Consider the following 26,133-nt stretch of genomic DNA (forward strand, 5'->3'; position numbering starts at 1 on the left):
CTCTCCCAAGCACTTAGTACAGTGCTTTGCATGCAGTAAGGGCTCAATAAATATGATTGTTTGCTTGAACGATTGATTGATTGAGGGATGAGGCTGGACCTGGGACCCTCAGCGGGTCGGGGGGTCATGGGGGACTATGGTGGAACTCGAACACTGGACTCGTGGCTCCCCTCCCGGGCAGCTGTGGCCGGTATGTCCGGCGAGGTGGGTCTGAGCCTGCGGCCGGTTTCTGTCAGTGGCAGGGGCCCGTGTCCAGCGCTCCCGGGGGGCAGCCTCTGGGGCGAGAGCCCCCCAAGATTCGCCAGCAAGCTGAGCCGCGTGATGGTGAGAGAGGGGCAGACGGGTCGCTTCTCCTGTAAGATCACCGCCCGCCCCCAGCCCTGCGTCACTTGGACCCAGGTACCCCGGCAGGGGAGGGATCCGGGACGGTGGGCAAGGCGCGGCCAGGGCCGGAGCGAGGGTGGGGTGGGGCGGACGGGGCGGGGTTGAGGACAAGGATGGTCACATTGGCGGGGCCATGGGCGAGGGTGGGGTGGGAATGAAGGGGGCAGGGCTGGGGGCGGGGCTTGGGACTAGGGTGGGACAGGGGCAGGGCCATGGTGGGGTGGGACAGAGGAGGACAGGGCTGGGGGCGGGACTGAGGACAAGGGTGGTGGCGTGAGCGGGACCTTTGGAGAGGGTGGGGCGGGGCAGAGAGGGCCGGGGGCGGGGTTTAGGACTAGGGAGGTGGAGTGGACGTGGCCCCGGGTGGGTCAGTGGGCTTGGCCGAAGGGACCGGGCTGAGGGCGGGGTTTAGGACTAGGAAGGTGGAGTGGACGTGGCCACGGCCGGGTCAGGGGGCGGGGCCGAGTGCGGGGCAGGGACGGAGAGAGTCCGGGGCCCTGAGTGGGGACGAGGGGACGGGAAGAGGGAGCGTCCGGGGCCATGGAGGGGGTAGGAGGAGGGTCCGGGGAGGGCCGCAAGGACCGGTTGCGCCGCGTTGCCCGCAGGGAGCTGTCCAGCTGCAGCCGGATGACCACTTCGCCATGTTTGAGAAGTCCGGGCTCTGGTGCCTGGAGATCCGTGCGGCGCGGATGGCGGATGCCGGGGTCTACACCTGCACGGCGGTCAACCGCGCTGGGCGGGCGGCCATGTCCGCCGCCCTCGTCGTCCAGGGTACTGGGCCCCCGACCCTCCCTCTGCCCTTATCCCGCGCCCGGCACAGTGTGTGTGCGTGCTTCCGTCCGGTCTCCCTAGAAGGCTGGTGGCCTCTCGACGGCAGGGACCCCTCCTCCCTCCGTCCTCCCCCGGCTCCCAGCACGGGTGTGTGTTTGTGTCCGTCTAGGCTACCCATCGGACTGGCAGCCCCTGTAGGGCAGAGCTCATGTCCTGTCCTTCCTCTGTCCTCCCCCAGTGCCCAGCATAGAGCGTGTGTGTGTGTGTGTGTGTGTGTGTGTGTGTGTGTGTGTGGTGTCTTCCCATCAGACCGGCAGCCCCTCGAGGACAGGGACTGTCCTCCCCTCAGTGTGCTGTCCCAGCGTTGGTGGACAGTACGGTCAGACCGTGGGCATATGGACGCCCAGGCAGGTGCCTGAATGAGCTGTTTCCTCTCACCCCAGGCTCGGAGGGAGAAGACACAAGGGCTTCCGGCCGCTCCGTGGGCGCCACCCGTGGGTAGGGCCACTCCCTTTTCCCTGCTGGTGGGTGGCCACCTTCCTGTCCCTGGGGCCCTGGACTCTCCCGTGTCTCTCTCTATCCCTTGCCCCCCCCCATGCCCCTTCCCACTTCCCACCCTGCCTCGCCCCGCACCCCATCTCTGACTGCCCCACCCTCCCCAGCTTCAGCCCAGCCGCCACATACTGTCCCTACCATGCTCTGCACCCCCAACTCTCTCCCTGTCTCGTTCCCTCCCCTTCTCCCTACCTGTCCCAGCCTGCCCTGCCCCATCTACTCCCCACCCTACCCCTCCTCAGCTCTGCTCACAGGACTCCTCCCGACCCACCCAATCCAGACCCCTGCCCTTTCCAGTCTCCAGTGGGTCGGGGGCCACTCTTGCCTCTCAGCCGTCCTGCTGACCTCTGCCCCCTGCCCCCAGAGCAGCCGGCCCAGTCCCTGAACATCCAGCCGACCTGTCAGCGGCTTCCCCGGGCGTCAGGGAGGATCTGAACGGCTGCTCCGAAAAGAACAGTGGTGCTCCCAGCCGGCCCTGCCCAGAGCCCTCCCAGGCCCTGCCTGCCCCCTCCCTGCAGACCACCTCTTCTGGGACACTGAAGGCCGCCCATCCGCAGCACCCCCTGCACCAGCTGGAGGAGTGGAGGAGGCCGACGAAGACCCCACCTCCCCTCGGCCCCCGGCCCCCGGCCCTCACCCCCCGGCCAGAGGAGTGGAGGAGGCCAACGCAGACCCCACACCGATCCATGGTCACTCCTGCCACCACTGGACCTTTGAGGGGCTCCCTGCAGGACAGGGGGGAGGACTTGGGGTCACCTTCCCGCTTTGATACACACCCCCAAGCCCCAGGAGTGCTGGAAGGGCAACTGGCTGAGTCAAGAGTCAAAGGTCAGCCGGGCTGGGGCTCCCTCAGCTGCAACTCTCAATTATCTGCGTCGTGAGGGCAGCAGGTCGGAAAACCCAGAGGTTTGGGTGGTCGTGGGGGAAGGGCCCAGGCCTGGCTCCTGTTGGTCCAGGTCTAGCTCAATCTGACTCCATCCTGGCTCTGGCCTGACCCAAGTCTGGCTCAGGTCAGTCTGTCCCCAGCCTGGCTCCAGCCTGGCTCCTGCCTGGCCTGGCCTGGCTTCTGCCCGACTCTAGTCTGTCTCCAGTTGATCTGTCTCCTGCCTAGCTCTGTCCTGGTTCCTACCTGACTCTGGCCTGGCTCCCGGCCAGGCTCCTGCCCTGCCTCCGGCCTGTCCTGGCCCGGCTCCAGGATTGGAGCCTGGAGTGGTTCCTAATGCCTCTTTAGGACCTTCAACATTGAACCCTGAGAGACAGGAGAGACACCTGAGCTGTCTCCTCAGTCCCATGGCATTCATTACATGCATGTCCATGTGCATGTGTGAGGATATGTGTATGCTTGAGTTGTGGCCAGACCCCATTAATCAGAGCACCAGGTCACTCCTGTAGCACCTCCAAGCCAGACTTCAGGCTCCCGGAGTTACCAAAGGTCACCTCCAGCCCCCTCACTCCGGGGGGGTTCATGGACCTTTCCAGCTCTCTTGGACCAGGGTCTCCCACTTCCATGCCACTGTAGTCAGGAGGGCTCTCTGAGCTCTAACCTCATTCCCTCGAACAGTTTACAGCAGAGGCTCAGAGTGATCCACTCACTTGCCTGAGGTCCCAGAACAGATCAGTGGCACAGCTGAAACTAGAACCAAGGTCTTGTGACTCTCCAGCCCCGGTCTGTAATCCAACTCACACAGCCTCCCTTCTAGTTTTGATCCCTTCCACTGTTGTTTTGAGAGCGGGCCCCTACCTCTCCACCCCAACATGGTTGTGAGTTCAGAGGGTCCCTGGCTGTGTTTTTGTTTCATGTTATTTTGTTATGGCATTTGTTAAGCACTTACTATGTGCCTATACTAAGCACTAAGGTAGATAAGAGCTTGTTATGGGCAGGGATTATCCCAGGAGAAGCAGCGTGGCTCAGTGGAAAGAGCACGGGCTTTGGAGTCAGGGCTCATGAGTTCGTATCCCAGCTCTGCCACTTGTCGGCTGTGTGGCTGTGGGCAAGTCACTTAACTTCTCTGTGCCTCAGTTCCCTCATCTGTAAAATGGGGATTAAGACTGTGAGCCCCACGTGGGACAACCTGATTCCCCTATGTCTACCCCAGCGCTTAGAACAGTGCTCGGCACATAGTAAGCGCTTAACAAATACCAACATTATTATTATTGTTTATTATTGCATTGTAGTTTTTGAAATGCTTAGTACAGTGCTCTGCACACAGTAAGTGCTAAATAAATAAGATTGAATGAATCTCAGAATACAAGATAATCAGTTGGACACAGCCCATGATCCACAAAGAGCTCACAGCCTTAATCCTCATTTTATTCATTCAATCGTATTTATTGAGCACTTACTGTGTGCAGAGCACTGAGGTAACTGAGGCCCAGCGAAATGAAGTGACTTGCCTAAAGTCACCCAGCAGAAAAGTGGCTGAACTGGGATTTGACTCAGTGTCCTCTGACTCTCAGGACTGGGCTCTTTCCACTAGACAACACTGCTTCTCAGTTTTTCTTTTGGGGGGTGAGAAGGGGCCAGTCCATGTCCCTTTCATTCATTCAATCATGTTTATTAAGCACTTACTGCATGCAGAGCACTGTATTAAGTGCTTCTCTTGCCCTGAGTCCAGCCTCTGCTAAATATGGGATTTCCAAGGCCTTACCACCAGTTGTGGACTGGTTCAGGGGGCATAGTTGGGACAAGGTGGTGGGACACTGCCCAGGTCTGACCAAGGTGGTTTCAACCACTTGACCACCAGCCATGAGGGCTCCAGGGCCTACAGCTGATGGCTGCATGAGAAGAGCCGATTTTGGCTGGGGGGCTCATGCAGCCCCCCTTTCACTCCCACACCAGTCCACCTGATCCAGGTCCCCCCATCTGCCCAAGATAGGGGTCTGGGGTCCCGGTAGGACATACCAGTCCCCCACAGGAAGCCTGCCAGGAGCTTCACACAGGGTCTCCCAGGAGGCGTCAGGTGCCACCATGCCCCTGATCGGTCCATATGTGCCCCAACTGACCGGCAGAGCCCCGGGAGGACCAACAAGCTCCTTGCTTCTCCAAGCCCCTGACCGGTCTGTGTGTGCCCTGTCTGACCAGCAGAGCCCGGGGAGGGCCAACAGGCCCCCAGCTTCTCCAACCCATTGACCGGCTGTGTGGTGTCCGAGGGCCAGGACTTCACTCTGCAGTGCTCTGTGCGTGGCCGACCTGACCCGCTCATCTCCTGGCTGCTCAATGGTGAGACCCTGGCCCGCTCGCTTCCCTCAAGACCCCCAACCCGGCTCCCCGGCCCCCCATGACGGGAAGCCCCCCGCATTAGTATTCCAGTCCGGAGGCGGGGGAGTGAGCGCTCACTTAGGGAAGGGCCCCAGATTAACCCGTGGACCCCCAGGACCCCCTGCCCTTCCGTCCCACGGTCTGGTTGACCCCAGGGGCCGTCACTTCTCCGGGGGTGACGGCGGCCTTCCGCCGATCGTCGCTAGGGCCGCCAGGGGGCACCCGGGGTCCGGGCCGCGCTCAGTCCAGTGCTCGGCACGTAGTAAGCGCTCAATAAATCCCATTGATCGATCGATTGATTGATTGACCATTGATTGGTTGACCGCGGGCTGGGAGGAGTAGGTTCCGAAGCCGGGGGTCTCCGTCGTCCCTCCCGGTCCACCTCCCTGGCCCCCGGCCCGAAGGCAGTTGCCTGGGACGTGGATCTAAGCAACCCGCGGGGGCCCAGCGAGAGAAGGCTCCTCCTGGCTCCGAGGTGTGCCGGGGGGCTGGGTGAGCCCGACCCACTTCGTTCATTCATCCAGTCATCCATCCATCCATTCATTCCACTGTATTTACTGAGCACTTCCAGTGTGTAGAGCACTGGACTAAGCCCTTGGGAGAGTACAACAATAAAGAGACACATTCCCTGCCCATAGCTGACAAATCTATTCATGCAGTCATTCATTCCATCGTATTTATTGAACAATTACTGTGTGCACAGCACTGGTCTTAAAGCTTGGGAAAGTACAAAATAACAGTAAACAGACACAATCCCTGACCACAGTGAGCTCACAGACCTATTAATTAATTCCACCATATTTATTGAGAACTTCCTGTGTACTGAGCACTGGACTAAGCACTTGGGAGGCTACAGTATAACAATAAACAGACACATTCCCCGCCCGTGACAAGCTCACAGGCCTATTCATTCATTCATTCATTCATTCATTCATTCATTCCATCGTATTTATTGAGTGCTTCCAGTGTGCAGAGCTGGGGTTGGAAGGGAAAGCGGCCTGCACTGCTCCTCTCTGGACTCCACATCCCCAGTCGGAAAGACCCGCGGGCCTGAGCCGCAGAGGGGCCCCTACCCCCCACCCCCCCGTGGGAGCCCTGTACGGGCCTGGTCCCCCTCTTTCCCCAAGCCCTTCTCCCCTCTCCCCCAACCCCACCTGCCGAGGGCTCCCCGCAACCCCCCTCCGGAGCTCGCTCCCTCACCCCCGGCCTCCGCAGGTCGCCCGATTCGATATGCCCACGTTTCCCTGGTTGCGGGGCTGGCGGAGCTGCGGGTGCAGGATGCGCTTCCCGAGGACGACGGCCGCTACACCTGCGTGGCCGAGAACTGTGTCGGGAAGGTCTCTTGCAGCGCCACTGTCACCGTGCGGGGTGAGCGCCCCTGCCCAGACAGGGGACTGTCTGGAATGACCCCAGCGGGAGGGGAAGAGCAAGGGACTGGGGCCGAGCATGCAGCCCAGGGACAGTGTGTGTGGTTTTAGGGTTTGTTTGGGGTTTTTTTAGGCTGCTTGTTAAAGTGCTATGTGTCAAACTCTATACTAAACAGCATGGCATAATGGATAGAGCACAGGCCTGGGAGTCAGAGGGTAATGGTTTCTAATTCTGACTTGGCCACTTGTCTGCTGTGTGACCTTGTGCAAGTCATTTCACTTCTCTGGGCCTCAGTTCCTTCATCTGTAAAATGAGGATTGAGACTGTGAGCCCCATGTGGGACAGGGACTGTGTCCTACCCTATTTGCTTGTATCTACCCCAGTGCTTAGTACAGTGCCTGGCACATAGTAAGTGCTTAAGATATACCACAATTATCATTATTATTATTGTTATTACTAAGCGCTGGGGTAGATAGAAGATAATCAGGTTGGACACAGTCTCTGTCCTTTGTGGGGCTTCACAGTCTAATAACAATAATAATAATTGTGCTATTTGTTAAGTGCATACTATGTGTCAAGCACTGTTCTAAGTGCTGGGGCAGGTACAAGATAATCAGGTTGGACACAGTCCCTGTCCCACATGGGGCTCACAGTCTGAGTAGGAAAGAGAACAGGGTGTTGGGAGAGGCATAGCCCCAGACTCCCGCTGGGAGTGACCCAGACTTTGCCAGCCCCGCAATCCCCAACACAACCTCCGTAAAACACACCACCTCCAGGAGGCCTTCCTAGATTCCCCACCCAATTCTGGTCCCTTACACCCACCCATCAATCAACTAAGGCCTTGTTTCCCCTCCTCATCTCTCCCTTCTGCATCCCTCATGCACTTGGATCTGTCCCCTTTAAACACTGGCTATTCACTCCACTCTCAGCCCACATCACTTTTGTCCATATCCACCACTTATTTTAATGTCTAGCTTCCCCACTAGACTAAGCTTACCGAGTGTAGTGAGAGAAAGTGTGTGTGTGTCCCCCACACACATTCTGGGGGGCAGGGACTACATCTCCTCCTCCCTCTGCCCTCCCCCAGGCCCCAGGAAGTGGGCAATAGACTGGATCTTGCCCCCACTACCCCTAATTTCCCATTTTGACAACTCTTTGGCCTGCCTTCACCTTAACCCAGCTCCTCCACTGGGGCTGGAGAGTTGGCCTGACTGGGTCCTTTCCCCTTCCCTGGCCTATTTCCATGGTTACACAGCTGTCACCTCTGCCCCGCTGCCCTCTAATCCTCTTCCCAGTGAGCCTCGGCTTAGACTCCCATTTAGTGTCTTGGAAATCCCCGGGCCGGTGGGGGGAGGGGTGGCCGGCGGGGCCTGTCGGGTCCATCCATCCGTCTGCTGGCTGCCAGGTGAGATGCTTCGGGGTGGCCATGCTGACCCTTTGACCCTTCTGAACGCCCACCCGCCTCTGATCCCAGATGCTTTTCCTCTCTCTTCCACCCCCCAACCCTGAGCCGGGGTCCAGCCAAACGGTTTGGACCACAGAGGAGCCGGTGGGCTGGGAGGTGTCAGACCTCAACCCCAAGAGGGAGTTAGGGGATCTGGGCTCTCAGGGCTGTAAGTGGGGGCAGGAGCATGGGAGGGAGGGATGTTCTTGGCATTGCTCCAGCTGGACCTCCAGGGGTGGTTCACTGAGTGATGCAGGGGGTGGGAGTGGGCCTGGAGGAGGATGGAGGGACTGGGGAGGAGGCTGCTCCCGCGAGCTTTGGGCCGGGATCTTCTCCGGGGAAGAGTGGGCTCATTGGCAGGGTTTAAAGAAAGAGTTAGAGAAGTAGTGTAGCATAGTGGAAAGAGACCGGGTTTGGGAGTCAGAAGACATGGGTTCTAATCCCAGTTCCACCACTTGTCTGCTGTGTGACCTTGGGCAAGCCATTTAAGTTCTCTGTGCCTCAGTTACCTCATCTGGAAAATGGGGATTAAGACTGTAAATCCCAGGTGGGACAATCTGATTATCTTGTGATCACCCCAGCACTTAGAACAGAGTTTGGCACATAGTAAGCATTTAACAAACAACATTAATCCGGTCACTGTTGGGGGATGGGGAGGAGGGGGCAGGATGGCTGTCTGCTCCTGGGCAGGGTGCTCAGCCTGGCCCAACATGGGGTGCAACCCTTGTGTCCACGGGTCCGGCTGGGCTGAGGGATGGCCAGCAACCTCCCTCCCCCTGCCCATCCCATCCTTCGGGGCGATGGGGAATTCAGAAAGGGTGGGTGGCCTGCCCGGGGACACAGAGCAAAGCCAAAGCGGGATCCCAGCCCCTGCCCTCTGGCCGCCCCACTGCACGCCCCCGGGGTGGCCCAGACTGGCCGTCATCATCATCATCATCATCATCAATGGTATTTATTGAGCGCTTAGCTTACCGTGTGCAGAGCACTGGACTAAGCACTGTAGAGCAGAGTTGGTGGAGAGACACACACACACAGAGACATACACACACATACACACAGAGAAGCAGCATGGTGTAGTGGCTAGAGCACAGGCCTGGGAATCAGAAGGTCCCGGTTCTGCCACTTGTCTGCTGTGTGACCTTGGGAAATTCACATAACTTCTCTGTATCTCAGTTCCCTCATCTGTAAACTGGGAATTGAGACTGTGAGCCCTTCGTGGAACAGGGACCGTGTCCAACCCAATTTGCTTGTATCCACCCCAGGGCTTAGTATAGTACCTGGCACATAGTAAGCACTTAAACACCAAAATAATAATAATTATTATTATACACACACAGAGAGCCCCCCCCCCCCGCCCCGCAACCACCACCACGGGGCGTGCACACAAATATAGTAACAAGTAGGCACCCTCCCAGGCCACCATGGGGCACACGTACACACCCCTACACACAAACACACACAGTACCAAGCAGACACTCCCTCCCCCTCAGAAGCACAGTCGCAGAGCTAGGCATCTGGGACGCGAACTTGGAAGTCCCAGGAGATTTTGTGGGAGCGATCTCGCCGTCGGGGACGGGAGTCCCGGACGGTGGGGGTGGGGAGGTTGGGGGGGGGGGTCGTCCTGGGGGTTGACCAAGGCAGCGGAGCAGAAGGCTGATGGGGGGTGAGGGAAGACCCCCGGGGACAGCTGCCTGTCTGTCCGGGAGCCGGTCCGGGAGCGAGTGGGCCGCGGGCCTGGGGAGGGAGACGGCCCGGGGGCCTGGGGCGGGGGGCGTCCGGGACCGTGGGAAGATCCTGCGATGGATCAGTTTCTCCAGGCTGGTGGAAGGGGTGGGGGGGAGCGGGCTGGCGGCCGTCCCCTAGGGCCCGGGATGTTTTCCCGGACGCTTCCGGCCGCCTCTGTCCGCCGGGCTTCCCATTCCCCACTCCTCCCCCCCCCCCCGTGTGCCCCAGCCCCTCCCACCTGCCCCTCTCCCCTGGCTCTTGTCCCCGACCCCTTCCCACGGGGCTCTGCAGTCCATTGCTAATAATAATAATAATAATTGTGGTATTTGTCAAGCGCTTACTACGTGCCAGGCACTGTACTGAACCCTGGGGTGGATACAAGCAAATCAGGTTGGACACAGTCCTTGCCCCGCATGGGGCTCACAGCCTGAATCCCCATTTTAAAGATGAGGTACCTGAGGCACAGAGAAGTAAAATGACTTGCCCAAGGCCACACAGCAGACAAGTGGCACAGCTTCTTATTCCCAGGCCTGTGCTCTAGCCACTACGTTTAAGTGCTTACCAGGTGCCAAGCACTATTCTAATGTCCCCACCCCACTCCCTCAGGGCTCCTCACTCCCCCACCCCGCCTCCCTAATGTCTCCAGCCCCTCCCACCTGCCCCTCTCCCCTGGCTCCCATCCCCACCCGCTTCCTGCCAGGCTTCCCACTCCACCTCCCCGGTAATGTTCACAGCCAGACTTAGAGAGACCAGTGCAGTTGAGTGAAGTCCTTCTGACTCCCAGGTAATCAGGTTGGACACAGTCCCTGTCCCATGTGGGGCTCACAGTCTTAATCCCCATTTTACAGACGAGGGAACTGAGGCACAGAGAAGTTAAGTGACTTGCCCAAACTCACACAGCTGACAAGTGGTGGAGCCGGGATTAGAACCCATTTCCTCTGACTCCCACTCTCGTGCTCTTTCCACTGAGCCCCAAATGACCTTGGGGGTCGTGTCATTCCAGAAAAGAGGAGCAGCAGGGGGAGGGACCAGGCCCCTGTGCCCACACTTGCCCTCAAGGCGTCTGCCCCCGTGTTCCTGAAGGGACTTGCTGACCTCGAGGTCATGGACGGCAGCCCGGTCATCATGGCGGTGGAAATAGCCGGTCAGTCCCTCAGCCTCCCCTCGGGCCTGATGGTGGGAGGAAAATCAGGCGGTGGACCCATGAGGGAGGGAAATCAGGCGGCGGGGTTAGGAAACTCAGGCGGGGGGGGGGGGGCAAGGGAAATAGAATCTATTTGGCGGGGCGTGGAGGGTGTTTCCCCCCGGCGGCCGCCCCAACCCCATATTGGACTTCCTCTCCCCCCGGCTGCCCTCCAGCCCACCCGCCGCCCAAGGTCGTTTGGCTGCACGACGGCGTGGAGATCCGGGAGACGGAAGATTTCCACCTGGAGGAGCTTGACGGGGCCTTCAGCCTGTACATCCAGGAAGTGTTCCCCGAGGACACAGGAACTTACACCTGCCAGGCCGCCAACAGCCAGGGCCGCGCCCACAGCCAAGCCACGCTCACCGTCAGAGGTGGGATGGGACGACACGACCCGCTCCGGCCCTCCCCCACCCCCTCTGCATCCCTCCTCACTTCAGGCTCCCTAGCCCCCGTCTCCTCTGCGCCCCTCCTCCCTCCAGGTCCCTTAACCTTGTCCCCTCCGGGTTCATCCTCACTCCGGGCTCTCTAACCCCTCCCCCTCCTCCCTCCTCCCTCCTCCTACCCCCTCTTCACCCCTCCTCCCTTCCATCCGCACCCCTCCCTAACCCCCACCTCCACAGACCACCCCCTCCTCACTTCTCCCCGACTTCTCCCTCACTTCTGTCGCCTCGTCCCCTTCCCCCCCCCCCCGCCATGACCCTGGTGCCCACTTGATACCTGACCTCACCCTGCGGGCTCCTCCCCCCCCTTTGGGACCCCTGTCCACCCTGCGGACCCCGGCCTAGACCCCGTTTCACCGCCTCCTGCACCTCGGGCCTGTGGTAGTGGGAGGTCGCCTCTGCTGCCAGGGGAAACTCGGGACAGGAATTTTGACTGTAACCCCACTGGTAACCCCTCGAGGGCAGGGACCGTGTCTCCTCTCCCCTCTGCACTCTGTGTATGTGTGTGTGTGTGTGTGTGTGTGTGTGTCCTGTCTCCTCTATCAGACTGGCAGCCCTTCGCGGGCAGAGATCGGGTCGCCTCTTCTTTCTGTTGACCCTCCCTATTGCCCAGCATAATGTGTGAGTGAGAAAGAGAGAGAGAGAGCGTGTCCTGTCTCCTCCATCAGACTAACAGCCCTATGAAGGCAGGGATCGTGTCTCCCTTCAGTTGACTTTTCCTGGTGCCCAGCATCTCTGTGTGTGTGTGTGTGTGTGTGTGTGTGTGAAAGAGAGAGAGAGTGTGTGTGTGTCAGTGTGTGTGTGTACCTGTCTCCCCCATCGGGCCGGCAGCCCCTCGAGGACTTTTGCCTCTTGCTCCCTCTCCCCAGCCCCCGGCCAACCTCCTGCCCTTGGGGGTGCGGGCGGCTGGACCCGGGCTCCAGGCGGCGGCCTGCGGGGCTGTGGGGGGCTGAGGGAGACGGGGGGAGGGGCTGGGGGGGCCTGGGGACCCCGGAGGTTCTGAGGGCCCCTGCCCGAGCCCGAGCCGGACCCCCACCCCTGCAGTGCCTCCGGACGGCGTCCAGCCGTGGTTCATCAGTAAGCCGCGCTCGGTGACGGCCGCCCCGGGCCAGGACGCGCTCATCTCGTGCGCCGTGGCCGGAGACCCCTTCCCCACCGTGCGCTGGGCCCGCGACGGCCGCCCCATCCGGCCCGGACCCGACAGGCGGTTCCTGCACCACCGCGACGTCTTCACCCTGCTGCTGAGGGACGTGCAGCCCTCAGACGCCGGCCTCTACGAGATCCGACTCCGGTGAGCGCCCCCCGCCCCGCGGAGCCCGACCAGACCCCGCGCTGTGCCCCGCTGCCCACCCTGGAGATGCCTCCTGCCTCCCGGACCATCCCCGTCCTCCCGGACCATCCCCGTCCTGCCGGGCAAGGGTCGGAGAGCAGAGACGGGGTGTGGCTGTGGGTGTGCGTGTATATTTAATAATTATAATAATTATTATGGTATTTGCCAAGCGTTTTCTGTATGCTAAGCGCTGGGGTAGATACAAGGTCAGCAGGTTGTCCCATGTGGGGCTCACAGTTAATCCCCATTTTACAGATGAGGTAACTGAGGCACAGAGAAGTGAAGTGACTTGCCCGGAGTCACACAGCTGACAAGTGGCAGAGCCGGGATTCGAACCCATGACCTCTGACTCCCAAGCCCGGGCTCTTTCCACTGAGCCAGTGGCTTGCCCCACGTCACACAGCGGACAAGTGGCAGAGTCGGGATTAGAATCCACGTCCTCTGACTCCCAAACCCGGTATCTTTCCAGCAAGCCACGCTGCTTCCCCCACGTATTTGCACACGTTAGGACCCTGGGTTCATGTGACAGCGAATATGTGAGGAGTGACTGTGTGACGCTCCCCTCCTCTAGATTGTAAGCTCACTGTGGACGGGATCGGGTCTACCAACTCCGTTATATTGTCCTCTTCTAAGCGCTTAATATAGCGCTCTGCACGCAGTAAATGCCATCATTGATTGATTGAACAGTGCGACCGTGACTGACTCGGACTGAGTGTATCTGGGTTTGTATGAGAGGGAGGTAGCCAAGGGGCGATTGCGAGTGTGCAAAGCACTGTACTGAGCGCTTGGGAAAGTACAATACAATTACCAGTCACATTCCCTGCCCACAACAAGCTCATAATGGGGGAGATAGACATCAAGCAAGCAAATAAAATGACCAGATATGTACATCAGTGCTTTGGGGCTGGGAGGAGGGAAGAGCAAAGGGAGCAAGTTAGGGCGATGCAGAGGGGAGCGGGAGAAGAGGAAAGGAAGACCTAATCAGGGAAGGCCTCTTGGAGGAGATGTGCCTTCAGTAAGGCTTCGAAGAGGGAAGAGTCAGATTAGAGGGGGGAGGACATTCCAGGCCAGAGGTAGGACGTGGGCTGTGCTGCCGTTTATGTGACCCTCGAGTAAGAACAGGTGCGCCGGGCCTGGCTCCGAGTGCGAGAACTCCTGTGCGCATGTCGGCAGGCCTGTCACCGCGTGTCCATGTGTAGCTGTGCATATATGTGTTTGTGTGGTGTGTGTGTGTGTGTATGCGTGTGTGTGCGCGCCCGCCCCCTCCCCGCCCCTTTCCCGGACTCGAGCCCTGGCGGGGAGCGAGGGCCGGCGCGGGACCGAGGGCTGCTGTCCTGAAACAACGCTGCATGGGCCGGGCCGGGCCGGGGCCGGGGAAGCGGGGTGGGCAGGGCGGGGGCACCCAGCTGCGGGGAGAGCTTAGGGGGAGGGAGGCGGAGGGGAGACCGGACCCCCGACTCCCAGGATCCCTGAGAGGCTGGGCAGTGTTGGAGGCCGGGGGATAGTCCGTGGGGCTTCTCGAAGCCTCTGGAGTCTGATGGATTAGATCCCTCCTAGACTTGCGCCATCCCGGAATAACAAACACGCTCTGTTCTCCCCTCCCTCCGCCTCCTCCCCCCAACCCTACCCCATCACGGTGGTTGTGCCCCTCGGCCCCCAAAAAGAACCCCGGTATGACAAAGGCCGCCCCACCACACACACACAGACATCGCACACACATACCCCTCGCTGCCCCTGCCTTCCGGCTCCCCCAGGACTGTCCTCAAATGATCAATCGGCCAGTGCCCCCGGCCCGTGGAGGCCAGAAATGTAGCCTGCGAAGGGGACCGGGGGTGGGGGCTGGGCCCTGCTTCTGGAGCTGCCGGGACGCGCCCCCCGCCCCCTCTTTTCTCCCCTCCCGATCCCTCTCCCGGCTCCTCCTTCCAGCCCAGCTGACCCGAGCCGGGGAGGGGCGGTGGGGTCCCGGGTTCCCGGGCTGTCCTGTCCCTCTCGTCCCCCCGCCCTGCCGGTCCGGTCCGTAGAGGGGCCGTGCCCGGGGCGAGGAGGGGCGGGGGGAGGGAGGGTGGAGGGGCCGTGCCCGTTCCGGCAGGGGCTCTTGGGGGCCGGGGAGGTGGGGGGAGTCAGTGGCATCTTTCCTGAGGCACTTGCACCGGGCATGTGAATTGTTCTGCCTGAAAGCCGGAGTTTAAGCACCATATATGGCCACGTTTATGGGTTCTCATATAAACACGTCCGTGGTGGGGAGGGGTGCCGCCGAGGGTCTGGGAAGTTCCAGGCTCTAATCCGAAGGATCCCGGGCGGGCAGTGGGGGGCGGGGAGAAAGTGGCAGTCCCTGGGATCCTAGGCCCACGCCGGCTGCCCTCCCCACCATTGCTTGCTGGCAGTCCCCCTCCCCCCCAACCCCGACCCTCGCCCTGGTCTGTTTCCCCAACCCGGGTGGGCCGTGCAGGGCCCTTCTGATTCTGCCTCCGTCACGGAGTCGCCCCCCTCCCCACATCCTCTTGCTCCTCTCACAGAGAGACGGCAGAGGCAGGGAGTTGAGGGGCAGGGGCACGACTGTGGAGGGCAGAGAGTTGGGGCAAGGAAGCAATCCGCCCCCCTCGATGGAGACCAGCTTGACTGACCCCGGGAACTACTGAGTGTGGAGGGGTGTTGGTTTCGGGTGTCGGGGGGGCGCCTATAATGGAGAGTGTGTTGGGAACAGGGCGGGACTCTGAGGTCGAAAGGGGGAGGGGGCTTGAGGAGGGTCCTCTAGTGTCAGATCCCGCCTCCCCCCGATCCCTCTGCTCCAGTCCCTCCGTGGCCACCCTTCGCGCCCCCAAACCGGGCCGACGCGCAGGTCATTTGCAGGAACCGCGTGGGAGAGAGCAGCTGCCAGGTGTCACTGATGCTGAGGGAGGGACCGGACCCCCGCGACCCCCTCCCGTGAGTGGACCGCCCCCCGCCCACCGCTCCCCGGACCCCTCCCCCTCCCCGCCCCGCCGGCCCAGAGCCCAACCCTTTTCCCCCCTTCCCACCTCCATCCTCCCGGGACCAGCCTCGAGTTCCCGTCCCGCGCCCGAGTCCGCCCTAGGAGGGGGAGGGGGCGGAGGAGGGGAGGAGGGGGAGGGAAGGGGGGAGGGCTATGGGGGACGGAATGAATATCCGTTTTTGCTCTTTTATTCCCGCCCATATATGGCCCCTGTGGTCCCTGTCGATGCAATAAACTCCCCCCGCGCCGGCCTTCTTCCGCAACCTTCCCTCCCGTAAGCCCCGGCCCCCGCTCGGCCGCCCCCCGCCGCCGTTCCCCCCCATCCCACTCCATCCCACCCTATCCCACTCCATCCCACTCCATCCCACCCCATCCCACCCCATCCCACCCCATCCCACCCGACGGTCGCGGGGCTGAGCGGAGGGCGCTGATTTCAGCCTCCTTTCCCTGGTCTGTTTGCCCCGGACGCAGGGGGGGGCGTCCGGCCGGCCCCAGACCCCAGGCGGCGGCAGGAGGCGGCGGGGGTCCCAGCGGGGAGCTCCATGGGGCGCTGAGCGACCACCGAGAGGCCCGGGCGGACCAGGCGGAGGGCGGCCGGGGGCCGCTGCGCAGGGTAGAGAGGCCGGAGGAGAGGCCGGAGGAGAGGTCGGAGGGGAGGCCGGAGGAGAGGCCGCGGAGGCGGGAGGCCGAACACATGGATTACCGCGCCCAACTGCAGCGGCCGGTCAAGCCCAAGGCCCTGTCCGAGGAGGAGAGGAAGGGTCACGGCCCCCAGCAAGTCGACTTCCGTGCCGTCCTAGCCAAGAAGGGGCCCCCCAAAACAGCGGCGACGCCTGCGCCCCCGAAGCCGGCCGGACCCCCCGACTTCAGGGCCGTTCTGGGCGCCAAGAAGAAGCCCCCGGCCCAGAACGGCAGCGCCAACGCCGAGGCACCCGAGGTCAAGCCCGAGGCCAAGCCCGAAGCCAAGCCCGAGGCCAAGCCTGTGGCCGACTCAAGGGACCAGATTGCCAAACCAGAGGGGACCCAGGCGTCCGGGGTTGTCGACGGTCCGCAAACGGCCGGGGGCCACAAAGATGTCGACAGTCTGCAACCGGCTGGGAGCTGCAAGCTGGCGGGCAAGGACGAGTTGAAAAACGACTTGAGTCACGACGCCCGGGAGGCCGGAGGGGCCGGGGGCAAGGCGGAGGACAAGGGGGCAGCCCCTTCCTTCCTCGAGAAGCTGCGGGACCTGCATGTGGCCGAAGGCGAGAGGCTGGAGTTACGTTGCCGGGTGTCAGCCGACCCCCCGGCCACGGTCACCTGGGCGCTGGACGGCAAAACCCTCAAGTCCACCAAGTTCATCGTCTTGGCTACTGACGGTAGGAGCTGAGTAGGGGGCCTAGCCACAGTTTCCTTGGCGGGGCCGGGGAGGTGAGGGGTTCAGGACCAATTGTGGGCTGAGTTGAAGTTGGGGGTGGGGGGATGTGGGACCAATGGGCCAGAACACCCACTGCCGCCCCTCCTCCCCCCCCCCCCCGTTTGGGCCCATCCAGCCACTCGGACGCTCCTGGTTCTGATTGGAGCCTGGTGGGGAGCGAGGTTGGAATCCGGTCCAGGCAGCTTTGGGGAGATGATGGTTTTGCCCCCGCAGCCGGGACCCTCGGGCCCCGGCCCCATCACACCCGCAGTAGGAACCCGAGGACCCCAACCCCATCGCCCCCGCAGGTGGGACCCGAGGACTCCGGCCCCATCTCCCCTATAACTGGAATCTGGGGACCCAGCCCATTCTCCCCCCCGCCCCAACAAAAGCCGGGACCCAGGGACATAGGCCCCATCATCCCCATAGCCTGGATCTGGCAACCACAGCCCCATCCCCCAAGGCCAGGATCGGGGGACTGCCAAGGCGGGCGAAGCCAGGGGTCTGAGGGCCAGTGGGAAAGTCCGGCTGGTCAGTCCTCCATCTCTAAGGACTGCAGCAATGGGGTCCCAGCTTGCCCCCTCGAGGAGGGGTCCTCTGGCTGATGTGGCTTTTAGGGTCCTCAGCCCCAAGCCAGGTAGGATGCCCCCAGCCCCAGCTTGGCTGGTCGTCTTAGCAACGGAACAGGGTCCCCGGTGACCGAACTGAGGGGTCTGGGCTGTCAGGGAACCCAGGCTGACTGGCAGAGGCTAATGGGTGAGGTCGGGGCCTGGGCCGGGGTTGGGGTCTTCACCCCTTGCAAATGGGCCAGTGCTCCATAGGGCTTTCGGTGATCCAGCTGGACGACAGGGAGTCAGGGGCAGGGTCTCTCCCTTCAAGGTCCCCATGTAGGGGCCTCCACCAGGCCAGTGCTCCCCCCCCCAGTCCAGTAATTCCCCTCTTTCAGGATTTTAACAATCTGGCCGCCCTCCCGGCCAGCGGCCAGCCCAGGCCAGTGGCCAGCAGCCAGCACAGTGGGTGGGTGGGTGGGAGGAGGGTGCAGGAGCCCCGGAGACCAGCAGCCCTTCCTTTTCAGACTTAACCCTTTGTTGGATAGCCGGCCCTGTCATTCCCCCCAGGGCTAGACCCTAGGCCTGTTGGGGGGATGGGGTGTGTGGGGTGGAGGGGTCCTCTGAGGCCTGGGGTGATGAAGTGAATGGAACCCAAGACCCCAAGGGGCTCAAGATCCAGTTTTTTTTTGTGGGGTGGTGGTGGGGTGGGTAGGGCTAGATAGGTGGGCCCGAGATCCAAGTTCCATCCCACTCCATCCCTACCCAGGCCTCCCCAAGAGGAGGGAGCTGAGTCTTTGTCTCCAGGACTCTGAAGGGTCAGGGGGACAGGATGAACTGGGACAAGCTGACCCTGCAGCAGGAAAGAGTAAAGTCAGATACCAGGAAGAACTTACTGAGAAGGAAGGGTGTGAGACCCTAGAAAAGGTCCTATCCATCCTACCCCCAGGCACACACATTTACATCTATAGATGTGTGTGTATTCACAGATGCCACACACATGGAGGTGGACACGTGTATAATGCTTGCACACGTATGCACATGCACATGTAAAATAATTATAATGATAATGATTGTGGTATTAGTTAAGCACTTACTATGTGCCAGGCACTGTACTAAACACTGGGGTATAAGAACAGTGCTTGGCACATAGTAAGCGCTTAACAATTACCATCATTATTATTATTATACAAGCAAATCAGGTTGAATAGAGTCCCTGTCCCACATGGGGCTCATAGTCATGGTCCCATTTTACAGATGAGGGAACTGAGGCACAGAGAAGTAAAATAACTTGCCCAAGGTCACCCAGCAGACACTTGGCAGAGCTGGGATTAGAACCCGGGTTCTTCCGACTTCCAAACCCGTGTACATGCATACACCCTTATAGACATGCACACTTTACCAGTGAAAAGGAGACCCCAGTGAGATCCCTTCTCAGTGAACAGGCACAGGCAGTCTCTAGGGGATCTGGTGGGAGGGGGAGGAGCTGGGAGCTACTGCTGGATTTCCATCTGGGGAGGCTCTGGGGGATGCAGACGAGGAGGCAGCAGGAGATGCAAACAGATGCCAAGAATTTTTCCCCGGCTCTTGGACTGTAGCCCTAATTGCTAAGGGTGGGGAAGCAGGGCTGGGAAGACAAGGGGGATGCCCAGCAGGATCTAGGAGCTCTGTTGGTCATGACCTGCTGGAGGAATTATTTCCACTCCAAGAACCTCCCACATTCCCTGCCACAGCAGCACACATGAGCCTCCCACACTCTCATAATGGCAGCAAAAACACACATGGGTGCAAGCGGATAGAGCACGGGTCTGGGAGTCAGAAGGTCATGGGTTATCTAATCCTGGCTCCACCACTTGTCTGCTGTGTGATCTTGGGCAAGTCACTTCACTTCTCTGGGTCTCAGTTCCCTCATCTGTAAAATGGGGATTGAAACTATGAGCACCACAAAGGTCAGGGGACTCTGTCCAACCCAGTTTGCTTGTACCCACCCCAGTGCTTAGTACAGTGCCCAGCACATAGTAAGTACTTAACAAATACCACCACCATCATCCTCATCATCATCATAGTGTGTGTCCATATGGGTGTGTGGGTGTGTGCTGGCCCCCAAAGCCACTCTTCGTCGCAGATCCCTCAGCTTCCACGAGCCAGGCAGATGTGGTCCCCACATCCCGGGCTTCCTTAGAAATAATGATTAATAACTGTGGTGTTTATTAAGCGCTTACTATGTGCCACGTGCTGTAACTAAGCGCTGGGGAAGATACAGCAAATAGGGTTGGACAGTCCCTCTCCCACATGGGCTCCCACTCTTAATACCCATTTCACAGATGAGGTAACTTAGGCACAGAGAAGTTATGTCACTTGCCCAAAGTCACACAGCAGACAAGGGGCAGAGCCGGGATTAGAATGACCCACGTCATTCAGACTCCCAAGCCCTTGTTCTATCCACTAGGCTGTGCTGCTTCCTTGGGGCTCCTCTGCCACGTGGGGCCCATCTCAACCCACCCAGTGGTGAGAGTGCTATTTTTTAAACATCCAGTGAAGGCAGTGCGCTGTACTCAGTGGCTGGTAGAAGCCAGTCCCAGCCCCTGGGGCAGACCCTGCTGAGACCTTATCTTGGGGAGGATGAGGATGATGGCCTCTTCGCTGGTTAAGACCCACAGAGGGGCAGCGAGGGATGGACCTGACACCATATGCTGTCATTTTAGTTCCCTGGTCTGGACCTGTCCAATATATCACTGGGGCAGGGGTGGGCAAGGGGCTGAAGTAGGGGTGGGGCATGGAGGGGCAGAGGCACTGCTGGGGATGGGCACCACAGAGGGGACAGGGGAGGGAGGCAGAGTTGAGGGGCAGGGGGTGCCACAGCAGGGGCCTTGGGCCTGGAGGTTGGGCTGTGCCTAGCTGGATGACCCAGTCTTACCAAACTGGGCCCCTCCACTCACCACAGTACCCCTCTCCCCAGGGCCCCTCTGCTCCGTCACCATCGAGAAGGCTCTGCCCGAGGACCAGGGCCAGTACACGTGCGTTGCCAAGAACGCCGCCGGGCAGGCTGAGTGCAGCTGCTGCGTGACTGTGAAGGGTAAGTGCCTCTTCTTATCCCGCCAGCTCAAGATGCTGAGTCCCTCCCGCTCCTTCGCTTGAGGCTTCGAGGCCTCGGGGAGCCACATCATAGGGAGGGCTGGGGCCGGGGTGACCATCCGGCCGATTGGCCTGGGGTGGCGGGTGCAGGAGTAATTAGGTAGTGGGACTGAAGGAAACCAGGCCGAGGCCCTCACCCTCCCTGCAGGTGGTGTTAGGGTGCTGAGTGGGGAATTCCTGCTGTGGACAGGGGTTGGTGTGGGTGGGGGTTGACTCCAGCCAAGCAGGCAGGGGGAAGCAGAAGCAGAGGCGGCTCTGCAAGAACACCTCGCCTGCTCGTGTCACTGCCCAGTCCTGTGGATCGGCCCCACTCCCTCCACTGCCCCAGGGGCCCCCTGGCCCCCTACTGTCTGGAGTTGCAGTCAGACCTCAGCTGCTCCAGCCCCACTGTGACCTATCGTCTTGTGCCTCTTCGGCCCTGCATCCTCCTCTTCCTGTTTGGGAAGGAGCGGGGGCTGTGGGGGCGGGGAGAGGATGGGGGGGTCAAGGGGTGGGGGAGAGAATGGGGAGGAAATTCCTGTTCCTCCGAGTGACAGTGCAAGAGCTGAGGAAAGCAGCTCAGCCGCCCCCACGTCCCCTCACCCGTCCCCGGCCTGTTCCCACACCACAGCCAGCCGGCTCTCCATTATCCAGGGCCGAGGGCACTGGCAGGGAGATTATCCGGGGCCTTCGGTCCCTGAGAGGGGGTCCCTCCCTGAGGGCTAGGGGCAGGATCCCTCACAGGCCCACAAAGCTCCAGACAAGCAGACTACAGGACCGGGGGTTCGGATTTCGTGGCTGAGCTCGGTGCGGTCGGATCACTGGTGGATCCTGGTTATCGGCCTCTCCCTGACCCTGGCACCATGGATATTTGAGAATATGACTCCGCAGCGACGTACAGGTGATGGATAATGAGGCTATGACCATACCCAAGGGACCATTCTTGGTTTTTCCCAGGACCCTGGCAGGGCAACAGGCAGGGTGGTCAGGGCAGTGGGCAGAGTGGGTGGGCAGGGTCGTGGGTAGGGCAGCAGGCAGGACAGTGGTCAGGACAGGCAAGGAATGATCAGGGCAGTGGTCAGAACAGTGGACAGAACAGCTGGAAGGGTTGGGCACGGAATCAGTTGCTAAGGATGTTTTTCAGGAGATCCGCCAGGAACCTCTGCCGGTGGAAAGAGCTTCTGTCCTGTATTCATTCATTCAATCGTATTTATTGAGCACTTACTGAGTGCAGAGCACTGTATCCCTCCCTCTGTTCTTTCATGTGTCCATCCGTATGTCACCACTCTGGATCCATCCCTCCCTCTGCCTATGTGCCTGGGCCTCCAACCTCCTTCCATGTCTCCCATGGATCTGTCTCTGTCCTGCTTGGGGTCCATCCTTCCATTCACTTCTGACTCTCTATCTCTGTCCCTCTCATTCTGTCTCTTTCAAAGTCTGTGTCTGACTCTGTGTCTCTGCCTGTCTTTGGGTCTGTCTCTCAGTCAGTCAATTACATTTACTGAGTACTTACTGTGTGCAGAGCACTGTACTAAGTGCCTGGGAGAGTACAAAGAAGTCTGTTTCTGTGTCTGTCTCTCTACCTGTCTCTGAGTCTGAGTCTCTGTCTATCTCTGGGTCTGTCCCTTGGTTTGTCTCTCTCTGTCCCTGTATCTCTCTTTGTTTCTGCATCTCTCTATGTATGTTCATGACTCTCTGATCTCTTTCCATCTCCACTCTGTGAGGCGGAGCCCGGCCCTGGGGACACATTGTAGATGTCTGCCCTGGCAGAGGGGCAGAGCAACAACAACCAGCCCCTCCCTTTCCCCTTCCGTTGGCAGGGAGCCTTGCCCTGACCCTGCCTCTGACTTCTCTGGCTTGAGTTATAAAATGCTCAATTCTTAGCGTGCCCTGGCCTGCCCTACCCCTTCCCCACCTGGCTCCACCTTTCTTTAATAATAATAATAATAGTATTTGCTAATTCCTTACTCTATGTCAAACACTGTTCTAAGCGTTGGGATAGATGCAAGCTAATCGGGTTAGACAAAATCTCTGTCCACATTGGGCTCACAGTCTTAATCCTCGTTTTACAGATGAGGTCACTGGGGCCCAGAGAAGTGAAATGATTGGCCCAAGGTCACACAGCAGACAAGTAGTGTGGCTCAGTGGAAAGAGCCCGGGCTTGGGATTCAGAGGTCATGAGTTCGAATCCTGGCTCTTCCACTTGTCAGCTGTGTGACTGTGGGTAAATCACTCAACTTCTCTGTGCCTCAGTTCCCTCATCTGTAAAATGGGGATTAAGACTGTGAGCCTCATGTGGGACAACCTGATTACCCTGTATACCCCATCGCTTAGAACAGTGCTGTGCACATAGTAAGCGCTTAACAGATACCAACATTATTATTATTATTAGTGGAGCTGGAATTAGAACCCAGGTCCTTCTGACTCCCAGGTCCACACTCTATCCCCTCAGCCTTGCTGCTTCTTTGCCCCTGGATGCTAATCAATCAGTGGTATTTATCGAGGACTTATTCTGTGCAGAGCACTGTACTGGGCACTTGGGAGAGGTCAGTATAATAGAGTTGGTAGACGCGGTCCCTGCCCAGACATACAAATAAATTACGGATATGGACATAAATGCTGTGGAGCTGAGGGAGGGGTGAATGAAGGGTTTAAATCCAAGTACAAGGGCAACTCAGAGTGGAGTGGGAGAAGAGGAAATGGGGGCTTAGTTAGGGAAGGCCTCTTGGAGAAGATGTACTCTTAATAAAGCTTTGAAGGTGAGAAGAGTAATTCCCTGTCAGATATGAAAGAGGACGGAGTTCCAGACCAGAGGCAGGACAAAGGTGAGAGGTCGGCAGATAGATGAGATGAATGAAATGAAAAGGTTGGCGTTAGAGGACCAAAGTGTGCACCTGTGTTGTAGTAGGTGATCAGTGAGGGGAGATTGGAAGGGGCAAAGTGATTGAGGGCTTAAAGCTGATGGTGAGGAGTTTCCGTTTGATGTGGAGATTGGTGGGCAACCACTAGAGGGTCTAAAGAAGTGGAAAAACATAGACTAAACAGTTTTGAAGAAAAGCGATCTGGGCAGCAGAGTGAAGTATAAACTGGATGGGGAGAGATGGGAGGCAGGGAGGTCAACGAGAAGGCTGATGCAGTAATCAAGGCGGGATGGGATGAGTGATTGTATTAACGGGGTAGCAGTTTGGATGGAGAGAAAAGGGTGGATTTTAGCGATGGTATAATAATGTCGGTATTTGTTAAGTGCTTACTATGTGCAGAGCACTGTTCTAAGCACTGGGGAAGATACAGGGTAATCAGGTTGTCCCACGGGAGGCTCACAGTCTTAATCTCCATTTTACAGATGAGGGAACTGAGGCACAGAGAAGTTAAGTGACTTGCCCACAGTCACACAGCTGACAAGTGGCAAAGCTGGGATTCGAACCTGTGACCTCTGACTCCCAAGCCCGTGCTTGTTCCACTGAGCCACGCTGCTTCTCTAAACGCATTATCCCTCTGGGTCTCTAATCCCTATTGCAGGTGACCGCCTAGGTCGGGGCAGAACAGAGCTGGCCAGGGCCAAGGTTGGAGGGGAAACGAGGAGGAAAGGAGGCGGGATAGCCCACTCCCATGGTCTAGTGGATAGAGCACGAGCCTGGGAGGACCTGGGTTCTAATCCTCGCCCCACCACTTGTTAGCCGAACCAATAGAATTTGGTGACAGATTGAAAATGTGGTTTGAATGAGAGAGATGAATCAAAGATAGTGACAAGGTTATTCATTCAGTAGTATTTATTGAGCGCTTACTATGTGCAGAGCACTGTACTAAGTGCTTGGAATGTACAATTAGACAACAGATAGAGATGATCTCTGCCCATTGACGGGCTTACAGTCTAATCGGGGGAGACAGATGGACAAAAACAATAACAATAAATAGAATCAAGGGGATGTACATGTCATTAACAAAATAAATAGGGTAATAAAAATATATACAAATGAGCGGATGAGGACAGTGCTGAGGGGAGGGGAAGGGAGAGGGGGAGGAGCAAAGGGAAAGGGGGAAAAAGGGGATTTAGCTGAGGGGAGGTGAAGGGGGGGCAGAGAGGGAGCAGAGGGAAAAGGGGAGGCTCAGTCTGGGAAGGCCTCTTGGAGGAGGTGAGCTCTCAGTAGGGCTTTGAAGAGGGGAAGATAGTTTGGCGGAAGTGAGAAGGGAGAGCATTCCAGGACAGCGGGAGGACGTGGGCCAGGGGTCGAAGGCGGGATAGGCGAGAACGGGGGTTGGTGAGGAGGTGGGCGGCAGAGGAGTGGAGCCTACGGGATGGGCGGTAGAAAGAGAGAAGGGAGGAGAGGTAGGAGGGAGCAAGGTGATGGAGAGCCTTGAAGCCTAGAGTGAGAAGTTTTTGTTTCATGCGGAGGTTGATAGGCAACCACTGGAGGTTTTTAAGAAGGGAAGTGACATGCCCAGAGCATTTCTGCAGGAAGATGAGCCGGGCCGCAGAATGAAGAATAGACTGGAGCGGGGAGAGACGGGAGAAAGGGAGATCAGAGAGAAGGCTGACACAATAATCCAGCCAGGATATTATGAGAGCCTGTACCAGTAAGATAGCCGTTTGGGTGAAGAGGAAAGGGCAGATCTTGGCAATATTATAAAGGTGAGACCGGCAGGTCTTGGTTACGGAGCTTATGAGATGAGGATGGTGGTGCTGTCTACAATGATGGGAGTCAGGGAGAGGAAAAGTTTTAGGTGGGAAGACAAGCCATTCTGTTTTGGATGTACCAAATCTGAGGTGTCAGCGGGAAATCCAAGTAGAAATGTCCTGAAGGTAGGAAGAATTGTGAGACTGCAGAGAAAGTAGAGAGATCAAGGCTGGAAATATTGATGGGGAACCATCTGCAAAGAGATGGTAGTTGAAGTTGTGAAAGCAAATGAGTTCTCCAAGGGAGTGGGTGAAAATGGAGAATAGAACTGAGCTGTGAGGGATCTCCTCAGTTGGGGGTGGGAGGTAAAGAAGGAGCCTCTGAAGGAGACTGAGAATGAACAGCCAGAGAGATAAGAGGAGAACCAGAAGAGGACAGTGTCAGTGAAGCTGAGGTTGGATAACGTTTCCAGGAGAAGGGAGTGGTTGAGAGTGTCAAAGGCTGCTGAGAGGTCGAGAACGATTAGGAAGGTGGTGAATGAGGATTAGGTTGGCCCCTGGCCCCCATCAACTGACCCCACAGCTACCAGCCCTCTCCCCGACTCAGAAAACCCTGAGTGCATCCCTGGCCCCTCAGCCAGACCCAGGTATACCAGGCTCCACAATAGCTGGTAGAGAGAGTCTCCCATCTGTTCTCAATTCTCCGCAGTCCTGGGTCAGGGGCACCTTGGGAATTGGGAATCTGTGGTTAATCCAAGCCTCCACTTTGGAAAGAGGAGTACCACTGATGGATTGGATGTCCTCAAGCCCCCAGACACCCACCCCAAAGGCCTGGAGGGAAGAGACAGTACCAAGAGGTGGGGTGGGGGGCGGAGAGGTGGAGAAGGAGGGGAAAGGGCAGGGGGATGGGGAGGTTGTCCCCCTGGAGAATTCAGACCATCCCCACCCCTAAGCAGCCCACCTCCTCCCTTCCCCTAAACCACTGCTCAGAACTCTGCAAGTCCCATCTCCAGGCCCCAATTTCATC

General features: G+C 58.9%; 1 protein-coding gene across 1 annotated transcript in view; it reads left to right on the forward strand.

The window, feature by feature from the left end:
* MYLK (myosin light chain kinase) overlaps positions 1-26,133 on the forward strand; it is a gene marked incomplete at its 3' end in the record, with an annotated part of 124,641 nt that overhangs the window by 43,303 nt on the left and 55,205 nt on the right. The window contains exons 5-16 of the mRNA XM_029061799.2: positions 237-399; positions 990-1,155; positions 1,599-1,653; positions 2,075-2,538; positions 4,793-4,930; positions 6,185-6,337; positions 10,510-10,650; positions 10,866-11,063; positions 12,177-12,423; positions 15,313-15,387; positions 15,905-16,791; positions 20,337-20,453. Of these exons, the coding sequence (XP_028917632.1) occupies positions 237-399; positions 990-1,155; positions 1,599-1,653; positions 2,075-2,538; positions 4,793-4,930; positions 6,185-6,337; positions 10,510-10,650; positions 10,866-11,063; positions 12,177-12,423; positions 15,313-15,387; positions 15,905-16,791; positions 20,337-20,453 (2,804 nt within the window). The remainder of the gene's footprint in view (positions 1-236; positions 400-989; positions 1,156-1,598; positions 1,654-2,074; positions 2,539-4,792; positions 4,931-6,184; positions 6,338-10,509; positions 10,651-10,865; positions 11,064-12,176; positions 12,424-15,312; positions 15,388-15,904; positions 16,792-20,336; positions 20,454-26,133) is intronic.

Source organism: Ornithorhynchus anatinus, chromosome 1, assembly GCF_004115215.2.
Source record: "Ornithorhynchus anatinus isolate Pmale09 chromosome 1, mOrnAna1.pri.v4, whole genome shotgun sequence".
Lineage (NCBI taxonomy): Eukaryota > Metazoa > Chordata > Mammalia > Monotremata > Ornithorhynchidae > Ornithorhynchus > Ornithorhynchus anatinus.